Source organism: Adiantum capillus-veneris, chromosome 19, assembly GCF_014529385.1.
Source record: "Adiantum capillus-veneris isolate H3 chromosome 19, ASM1452938v2, whole genome shotgun sequence".
Lineage (NCBI taxonomy): Eukaryota > Viridiplantae > Streptophyta > Polypodiopsida > Polypodiales > Pteridaceae > Adiantum > Adiantum capillus-veneris.
In genome coordinates, this window is record NC_140949.1 from 115,001,461 (window position 1) to 115,012,178 (window position 10,718).

General features: G+C 41.2%; 1 protein-coding gene across 1 annotated transcript; it reads left to right on the forward strand.

Annotated features, from left to right (window-relative positions):
• The first annotated feature begins 19 nt into the window (after window positions 1-19).
• LOC147434700 (uncharacterized) lies at window positions 20-3,599 on the forward strand. The gene is made up of 5 exons (XM_086489666.1): window positions 20-227; window positions 311-571; window positions 674-1,569; window positions 3,335-3,405; window positions 3,494-3,599. Exons 1-5 carry the CDS (start codon window positions 20-22, stop codon window positions 3,597-3,599), a joined length of 1,542 nt encoding a protein of 513 aa, XP_086345792.1.
• Window positions 3,600-10,718: the final 7,119 nt, after the last annotated feature.

Here is a 10,718-nt window from a genome sequence, read left to right on the forward strand (position 1 = left end):
ACACCTTCCATTGCGGAATATGGTTACATTTCAAGATGATGATGATGTATCACTTTTGCTAGATAATGAGCAAAATAGAAAAACTACCTTAACAGAATGGTTTGTTGCAAATCAAAACTATCCTGAAGCAATAGCTTCACATATACTGACTTTCCAAATGGTTGGGTATGGAATAAAAGTCGAAAAGACTGGTCTCCACGACAACAGGGTGTTTCTATTGGAAGAATGTATAATATTGTCCCTATTGTTGGTGAGGTTTATTACCTACGAATGTTTCTCAATATTTGCAAGGGATGTAAGTGTTTTGAAGACTTGCGTATGTATGATGGTCACATCTATGATACATACAAGGAGGCATGCATAGCTAGAGGATTATTGCAAGATGATGAAAAATGGTCGATTTGCCTCCAAGAGGCATCTTTTTTTCAAAATGGAATACAGTTGAGACAACTATTTGCAATCATATTAGTCTTTTGTGAGCCACTTCATACGGCTGCTCTTTGGGACAGGTTTTGTACTGAATTTTGTGAGGACTATGTTTATGCCCTAAGGATGCGTATTTCAGATGCAAGTGTGCGATTTGATGTGGCAAAAAATTAAGCTTTGCTTCATATAAAATGTTTTTTGCAACAACATGGCAAGAGGCTTTGCGATTATATGTTGCCTGCAATAGACTCAACATTGGTATCCTTAAGTGAAAATGGTGCTATGACTGAAGAAACAATGTTCAATGTTGATGAACAGTGTAGTATAGCAGATTGTATGGAGACTTCCTTAAATGAGGATCAGCGAGATGCTTATCACCAAGTGCTACAAGCTGTTGACACACATTCAGGGAAGGTATTTTTCTTAGATGATCCTGGTGGCTCAGGAAAAACTTACTTATATAATGCACTTCTTTCACGAGTGCGAGGAAGTTGTAGAGTTGCTCTTGCATGTGCATCCTTGGGTATTGCAGCTTTGCTTTTGAGTAATGGAAGAACTGCTCATTCTAGGCTTAAGATACCTTTGGAGCTCCACTCTGAAGCAAATTGCAATATAAAGGTAAATAGTCAACTGGCAGAACTTCTAAGGAATGCAGCTTTACTTATATGGGATGAAGCTCCCATGACACATCGCTATGCGTTTGAAGCAGTGGACAGAACTTTAAGAGATATTATGCAGCAGGATACTTTGTTTGGTGGAAAAGTCATTTTGCTTGGAGGTGACTTTCGACAAATACTACCTGTTGTACCAAAAGGTAGTCGTTCAGACATTGTAAATGCTTCGTTGTGTCATTCTCACATATGGAAATACACGAAGATACTGAGGCTTACCAAAAATATGCGTATAGTTGATTGCGATTCAAATTCACTTCAACAAAGTTTTTTCCGTTGGGTGCTTGATATTGGCAATGGGGTTATGGATGATGGAGGAGACTTAGACAGAGTCAAAATACCTTCACACATGATGCTTCCAGGAAATAGTTTGGCAGATCTTCTAAGCTTTATATATGGAGATTTGTGTCATTTGCAAGATCATGCAAGTTTTTTCAGAGATCGAGCAATACTTGCTCCACGGAATAAAGAGGTGAATTTAATTAATGACTATGCATTGCAAAGAATGCATGGAGATTGCAAAGAGTATCTGAGTGCAAATTCAATTTTTATGTCAGAGGAAAACACACATTTGTACACAATTGAATATTTGAATAGCCTTACTCTTGGTGGTGATTTTCCACCTCATGCTTTAGTCTTGAAAGAAAATGCTCCTATCATGTTGCTGCGAAATTTGGATCCAAGACGTGGATTATGCAACGGAACGAGATTGATATGCAAGCAATTTCATCATAGGGTAATTGAGGTAGAGATAGTTACAGGATCAAATATTGGAGTGAGAGTTTTTCTCCAAGGATTGACTTTATTATTGGTAGCCATCAGGGGCTTCCATTTCAAATGAAGCGTCGTCAGTTTCCAATCAGGCTTGCTTTTGGGATGACTATCAACAAAGCACAAGGGAAAACACTTGGAATTCTTGGTCTATATCTTGCATCATCGATCTTCTCTCATGGACAATTGTATGTTGCAATGTCACGTGTATGAAGTGCAGCTTCTATGAGGATTGTTGTCAATACTGAAAACACTCAAGCGGAGTGTTACTACACTCCAAACATTGTATTCAAGGAAGTATTACAACTAGTGAGCTCATAACATTAAGTGCAAATTGACATTGTGGCTCTCACTTAAAGTCAGACACACTTGATGTTAAATTTTATTCATATCTCTTAGATCAAAGTATTGCCCACAAATGGATCCTCGACGCAGTGCCTCCTATGTAGTGGGTCACATCACTGAATTCATTCGAGGTATTTATCTTCTTTTTTAAATTAGTTTATTTATTAACTTGACCTATTATTTTCTTGAGAAGATTGGCTTATACATTGACTTACTCTGTTGAAGATCCACCGCAATGGAGGGGAAGAGTTCCTGCTATGTTTTTGGTGATCTTATTTGATCAAACTCATATTATATTGTAGGAATTTTTATATATGGTATATTGGTAGTTTTAAGCTTTTATTGCTCTACATAATTCATGGATGCCTTTGCACAGATCACTCCCATCGAGGTTTTATCATCATAGGTGTTTATGGAATGCTATACTTAGGTAGAGATATGTCCATGGAAGTTCTTGGATACTACCATGTTGTCTTTTCTTCGAACCACGAGCATCGTCAAATTCAAGTTAATATTTGGTTTGTGAGTGATGAGAGGCCAGTCAATGCACAACAGGTGGGGGTTGTTGGAGACCGCACTACACCATATCGATTGAGGATATTTACTCAAGTTGGAACACCACCCCGTATCTTGCAAAATGTATACAACATAGGTCCTTGGACTTATAGAATCCCTAATGTGATCTCTCGAAGGCTACACTTTGAATAACTATTTTGTATTGTCTCTTTGTGACGTTGTGAAATTGCAAAGTCTTTTGAATTGCTTTCATTCCTCTCTCTCTCTCTCTCTCTCTCTCTCTCTCTCTCTCTCTCTCTCTCTCTCTCTCTCTCTCTCTTAAATCCTTCACTAAAACAAAAGAAAGAAGGACATGATTCTCTACGGCATGATCGTCAAAGTCTTCTTTATTCTATTTCATATTTGTTCCTCTTAAACTTCCAAATCTGTGTTGTTAGAGCAGATAAAGAATGGCACGACACATCATGGTTTTGTACACCCTCAATGTACCTACTTATATTAGAGGTATGTAAATACAAAATCTTATCTATCTTACTTACTTTTACCATGAATGAGAAATTTTTGGCCTTTATTTTGTATGTTTACATGTGTAACATTTTTTCTAGATCCTCCATTGTGGAGGTCCTGCACATGCTGAGGATATTGTTCGTATTGTCGAGGATTTTGAGATCCTTCGGTGCGTATAGCTTGAACTTGAATCCATATGACGTTAAATGTGTTGTTACTTTTTATGTCTAAATGGTTGGTTGTTATATTGATTGCAGGCTTCAATATTACTGCAGACATTTTGTCTTGGCATTATATGAAGCACGATATTTTAGAAGTGTTGTAGGTTATTATCACATAGAGTTTGATATAGATGATATGTGAATCACTGTACGAGAGTTAGGTATGCAACGTCCTCTCAATTGTAACTTTTCATACGGTCCCTATGGAGTGAATGAATGGATGTTTAGAATCTATTCTTTGGGTGAATCACCTCGACGCCTCGGTAGCAGTGTTCGACATGTCGGACCTTGGATCTTGAGAGTTCCAAGTAGAGTGTATCGTAGGCTCAACTTCTCTAGATGATCAAACACTTTGATCCATTGTTTATGCATTCAAAGTACCATATTTTTTTAGTTACTGTTGACTTATTGAAGTGGGTTTTTTCCTTCTACATAGGTTAACGTGTGTGTGTGTGTGTGTGTGTGTGTGAGAGAGAGAGAGAGAGAGAGAGAGAGAGAGAGAGAGAGAGAGAGAGAGAGAGATATGTGAATTGCTAATGCAGGTTAACATGGGTCATGATGTATTGGCTATTCTTCCAATACATATAAAGATGATTATATATTTGAAAGTTAAGGAAGAGTACATTTGTCAAAGATATGGTACATGGTGTTGGTGGCATCATTGGGTGTATTCATATGCTGATGGGTGGTATGGAAACTGTGGACGGTTAAGCATTACACTATGCAAAGTGTCACAAATATTGAGCGAAATAAAATTGATGAGAGTCCTACAAGAACTACATATGGTTGATATTTATTATGTCAATGTTTGTGGTTGTGATATTCAGTTGCGAAAGATATATCACAATCACAAATCTTACATTTCGGATGAAGAGTTTACAATTTTGAAATTAATTGTGAAGTTTATCAATGCGATATATTGGAGTGATCCTCATCCGTCCGTCAGCTGTGGTTTTTACCCTCCCCAGGGTTTAGGCTAACACTTATGTATTAGCTAGTTACTTATAGAGTAGAATATGAGTCGTCGTAAACAAAAAAAATTGAGGTTGTTGTAAGACTTTGACCTAATGAACCTCTTGACACTTTTTGGCATGACAATTAGTAATTGAAGTGTTCGTATTGCGCTGATACTTTTTTAAAGTGTTTAAGTGGCCATGTTGATCATCTCTCTCTCTCTCTCTCTCTCTCTCTCTCTCTCTCTCTCTCTCTCTCTCTCTCTCATTTTAAGCTTGAGTACTAATGTTGTCTTCTTTTCTTGCAGCCAATTAAATGGCCCATGAAATTGTGAATATTTTTCCAAGTGTAAAAAAATTTATTGTTGATGCCTTTGAAGAAAATTTGTTACCTGCTGAACGGGGATGGCAATGGGCATGGGAAGTGATTGAGAAAAACTACACTGTTTGGGGGTCATATGTAGATGAAGAGTTGGACACGATTTACATCAAGTTGCTTGATCCCTATTTCTTTCCCAACATTAGGCTCATGCTCTTAAAGCAAGAGCTTGGGTTGATTCATCATTACAAGATTTACTTGAGCTGGGTTCAAAAAGTAGATTTAAGAGAAGTTTGTAGAGCTCCAGCGCAATATCTTGATCCTGTTGAAATAGCACGACTTAGAGTGCTATGCAGATATGTTCCTGAGCCTTTTTGGCAATAATGTAAACTGTTTTTTTTATAAAATATGTCTCTTTAGTCATTTGCTTTTATGTAATCTAGCTCTGTGTGTGTGTGTGTGTGTGTGTGCGCGCGCAAAAGGGGTTAAATGTACCAGGAGTAGTTTAAACGGGCCAAAGATAGAAAGTGTCGATCGTGTGTGTGTCATGGAGAAATGTATAAAGATGCACACACACACAAACACATACAGAGTGAGGTGGTAAGAGCGAGCGAGGCCCGCCAGTAGGCGGGGCGCGCGAGCTAGTTGTAGAAAATGGAGAAAGGGTTCATTAAGAGCAGGCTGTAGTTCACATGAGCCGTTAAAAACTTTCTTCTAAGGGAAGAGAAACGAAGGGAAGAAGTGGAGGGCATGCCATGCTCGGTTCCTTCCTTTGCGACGCTCTCACTTTCTCTCCATCGCTCTCTACGAAGGCCTGCATCACTACTCTCTCTCTCTCTCTCTCTCTCTCTCTCCCCCCCCCCCCCCCCCCCCCCCCGCATTGTGACTAATTATTGCCTGTTTGCAAGTCCGTAGCATTGCTTGGATGCCTCTTGCTTGCCTATTGCAGATTAACCGCACTGATTGAATGCCTCCAGCTCCTCGCTCTGCTTCAGGCAGTTATTGAGGCTTGCATTTGAAGGAATGTTGACAATTAATCTCAAGTAGGTGAAAAAGGCAAGGCAAAGGGTGTATGCGGAGGAGCATTGGCGATAGTGATATCAGGCTGGAAGGGTTAGGCTTTAGGGTAGGGAACTGAGGCGGGGAAGGGAATATCGTCAATAAAGGATTTTCTAAATGTGTTGCCAGTAGTAGCAGTAGAGTCTAGACTCTGTACGTATCATATATATTGAAATTGAAATTCTAATTGGAAAAACTACCCAAAATGTTAGGAAATAAGACGTAGCTAAATAGATAATTGAGTAGATTACTTAATGGAGAGAGATAGATTTCACACACAAGAGATTATAGAGTAGAGAGAGAGAGAGAGAGAGAGAGAGAGAGAGAGAGAGAGAGAGAGAGAGAGAGAGAGAGTACACACGATATACGTGGTTCACCCAATGTGGGCTACGTCCACGGGAAAGCAGCCACTCAATGGCTTTAGCACTTCAAAAGAAGAAGTAGTTTACAAAGGGATTAAACCCTTGATAGAGCTCCCGCCTTGCTTCACTCTCACCACCTCACACTCACCTTGTTGCATCAACTTCACACTATGAAATGTGTGTAGAAATGGCCTCCTTTTATAGGCCAAAAGGGCTGCCCTCTCTTATGAGAGACAGCCATGTGTAGCCGCCCTTGTGCGAATAAGTCCAAATCGGACCCTCCAATCCGCCCATGTGTGGCCGCCCTTGAGAAGACAAGTCCTCTTTTGAATTCGGCCACCGGCCATTGACTTCCGACCATCGGCCACCAGCCATTGACTTCCGACCACCGGCCATCGGCCATTGACTACCGGCCACCAGCCAACCGACTGGTTGTTTTCCGACCCCTTTCCGGCCGCCGTCCGGCCATAATATTCCGGCGGAAAAAAAAGTCTCGGGGGCCTCCGCCCCCGAGGCCTTTAAAGTTGCCCCTGATTCTTGTCCGTGAAAATTTTGGTTTCCGGTGAGTGATTTTCCTTCACGCACGATGGCTTCTCCTCATAATGGGGGCCTTACAAATGTGCGCTTTTACCACAGAAAATTACAAAGGGTAAATCAGGCTCCATACTTAACAATCTCCCACTTGGAGACTGATCTCCAAACCAAACCTGTGACTGCTTTCCATTCTGGCTTCTTATCCTTGAATGCCGATTGAAGATGAGCAAAAGCTCAACTTCTCCTTGTTGACTACCTTTCTAAACATGTCTGCAAGATTTTCACTTGTATGCACCTTTCCTAGCTTTAGTTGTCCCTCTTCCAAAAGAGTGCGTATAAAGTGATATCTCACCTCAATGTGCTTTGTCCTTGAATAAAAGGCTGAGTTCTTCGCAAGATGGATAGCGCTTTGGCTATCACTGTACAAGACACAATTGTCTTGTTTGAATCCAAGCTCTTCTAAGAATCTGTGAAGCCACAGAATTTCTTTGCTTGCCTCCGTCATTGCTACATACTCTGCTTCCGTGGTAGAAAGTGAAACCACTTTCTGCAGCTTTGAAGCCCAGCTTACTGTTGTGCCTCCAACCGTGAACACATAGCCAGTAGTTCTCCTTCTAGTATCTTTGTCACCTGCCATATCTGCATCAACATACCCTTCTAGAAAAATATCAGTTCCTCCAAAATACAAAGCATTTGTTGTTGTCCCTTTTAGATACCTAAGTATCCACTTCACAGCTTGCCAATGCTCTTTACCTGGGTTGTCCATGAACCTACTCACAACTCCCACTGCATGTGCAATGTCTGAACTTGTCCAGACCATAGCATACATTAGAGAACCTACCACTGCAGCATATGGAACTTTAGACATATAGGCTATCTCCTCTTGTGTCTTTGGACACATATCCTTCGTTAGTTTAAAATGACCATCCAAAGGTGTAGAAACTGGTTTTGCATTTTGCATTGCAAACCTTTCTAGTACCTTCTTGATGTAATCTTCTTGAGATAGCTTTATTGTCTTCTTCGTCCTGTCCCTTGATATTTTCATACCAAGTATCCTCTTTGCAGCACCTAAATCTTTCATTGAAAAAGATTTGGACAGCTCCTCTTTTAGGTCTTTGATATCCTGCATGTTAGCACTTGCAATCAACATGTCATCAACATACAACATTAGGATGATGAATTTCCCATCTCCCAAATTCTCCGTGTAGACGCAGTGATCCGAGTTGCATCTTGTGAATCCATGATCCAACATCCATCGATCAAACTTCAAGTACCATTGTCTTGATGCTTGCTTTAAACCATACAAGCTCTTCTTTAATCTGCAAACCATTTTCTCCTTACCTTTTACTTCATACCCCTTTGGTTGAAGCATGTAGATTTCCTCCTCTAAGTCACCGTGAGGGAATGCCGTATTTACATCCAATCTCACAAGCTTCATCATCTCCCAAGTATACATACCCAAAATTACCTTTGGTGTAGTCTTGGAAATGTTGCTTGTGTGGTGTCGCATGGAATGAAGCCCCGGAATCTACTATCCAGGAATTAGACACATTGTCTAATGAGAGAATTAGAGCATCTTGCTCTACTTTACCTGCCACATTGGCCTCCGATGTTGGCTTGTTGTTTGGAGACTCTGTCTCCTTCTTCTTCTTGGACTAGCAATCCTTCTTAACGTGGCCCTTCTTGCCGCAGTTCCAACATTCAAGAACTAACTTTGTGCGTGACTTGCTCCGCCTTGAGCGATCATGACCCTTTTGGTTTTTGAACCTCTCCTTAGGCCTTCCTCTTGTTTCCACTGATAGTGCAGCACTTGATGATTCTCATGTGCTTCTCCTTCGCATTTCCTTGCTTAGGAGAACACCCACAACATCATCAAACTTAAGAGTATTTGTGCCAGAGATAGAATTACTTACAGCCATCACAAGGCTGTCCCAACTATCCGGTAGAGATGATAGTATAAGGAGAGCTCGCACTTCGTCATCGAAATTGATTTTCACTGATCGAAGTTGACTTATGTTTGTGTTAAAGTCATTTAGGTGTTCTGCAACTGAACCATTCTCTGCCATCTTTAGATTGAACAAGCGCTTCATAAGAAATACCTTATTGGATGCCGATGGTTTCTCGTAGAAGTCATCAAGTGACTTCATCAAGTCCTCCGTGGTCTTCATCTCCGAAAAACTGAAGGCCACCGTTGACGCCAAGCTTAACCGGATTGTTCCCAGTGCCTTTCAATCAAGGACAATCCATGCTTCATCTGCCATTGTTGCGGGCTTCTTCGCAAGACCGCCTAGTGGCAAATAGAGGTCCTTCTGGTAGAGATAGTCTTCAATCTGCATCTTCCAATGTTGGTAGTTTTTACCGTTGAACTTTTCAATCTTGAGCTTCCCTTCCTCCGCCATAACTCCCACTCAATTCAAGGAATCCTTTCCTTGAGATAATTTAGCTACGAGCAAACCTTGCTCTGATACCAGTTGTTAGGAAATAAGACGTAGCTAAATAGATAATTGAGTAGATTACTTAATGGAGAGAGATAGATTTCACACACAAGAGATTATAGAGTAGAGAGAGAGAGAGAGAGAGAGAGAGAGTACACACGATATACGTGGTTCACCCAATGTGGGCTATGTCCACGGGAAAGCAGCCACTCAATGGCTTTAGCACTTCAAAAGAAGAAGTAGTTTACAAAGGGATTAAACCCTTGATAGAGCTCCCGCCTTGCTTCACTCTCACCACCTCACACTCACCTTGTTGCATCAACTTCACACTATGAAATGTGTGTAGAAATGGCCTCCTTTTATAGGCCAAAAGGGCTGCCCTCTCTTATGAGAGACAGCCATGTGTAGCCGCCCTTGTGCGAATAAGTCCAAATCGGACCCTCCAATCCGCCCATGTGTGGCCGCCCTTGAGAAGACAAGTCCGCTTTTGAATTCGGCCACCGGCCACCGGCCATTGACTTCCGACCATCGGCCACCTGCCATTGACTTCCGACCACCGGCCATCGGCCATTGACTACCGGCCACCGGCCAACCGACCGGTTGTTTTCCGACCACTTTCCCGCCGCCGTCCGGCCATAATATTCCTGCGAAAAAAAAAGTCTCGGGGGCCTCCGCCCCCGAGGCCTTTAAAGTTGCCCCTGATTCTTGTCCGTGAAAATTTTGGTTTTCGGTGAGTGATTTTCCTTCACGCACGATGGCTTCTCCTCATAATGGGGGCCTTACAAATGTGCGCTTTTACCACAGAAAATTACAAGGGTAAATCAGGGCTCCATACTTAACACAAAATACCACTGAAAATTGGGGGAAATTCCCAAATTACCTCTCAAATTTCAACAATTCCCACGTACCCCTCATATTTTGCCACAAATTCCCAAAATGCCCCTAAATTTTTCCAAAATACCCGTCGTTGCTATTGTCTCAAACATCTCCAAACACTTTTCCTTTTTGCAACTCATAGGAAGATTCGTTCTCCATGAACAAAAGGATGATAGAACTAGATTATGGATGGTATTGTAGGCTCTCAAGTTGAATTGGCTTATTATTAGTAGACTTGAATCTATATGTATTCTATGAGGGCAGAGAGAGTGCACTTTACACGTGTCGAGAATTGCGAAATGAAGGCTACAGTCCAAAAATCCTCTGCGCACGAGAGAGAGAGAGAGAGAGAGAGAGAGAGAGAGAGAGAGAGAGAGAGAGAGAGAGAGAGAGAGAGAGAGAGAGAGAGAGACTGTTGGAGGCGGCCGGCCGTACTAGTGCCTTTATATGTGAGCTTATTGATGAGAATTTTATATGTAAGACAATTAAAGATAGAGAGTCTTTATTGACAAAAAGACTTTAAAAAAAAAAGAGGTTCTTGATGTTGTTCCCAAGAGACCTCCAAAGTTGTTCAATAGAGAGTTGAAGATCAACACTAGAGGCATTCTTTGCAGATTATCATCTAGCATAGTACTCGCTCTAATAGGATTGATGCCCATCTTCCCTTCCCAAGGCCCTTTTTCTGATCATATGAAAGTCAAAATGCACATAAGTCTATCGATA

Bases quoted from the DNA above. Each gene is read 5' to 3' on its own strand.
- LOC147434700 (XM_086489666.1), top strand. From the start codon at position 20: ATGGTTACATTTCAAGATGATGATGATGTATCACTTTTGCTAGATAAT. The intron at 1,570-3,334 runs GTGAATTTAATT...CATTTTTTCTAG, and splicing joins TTGCTCCACGGAATAAAGAG to ATCCTCCATTGTGGAGGTCC. The intron at 3,406-3,493 runs GTGCGTATAGCT...TATTGATTGCAG, and splicing joins GAGGATTTTGAGATCCTTCG to GCTTCAATATTACTGCAGAC.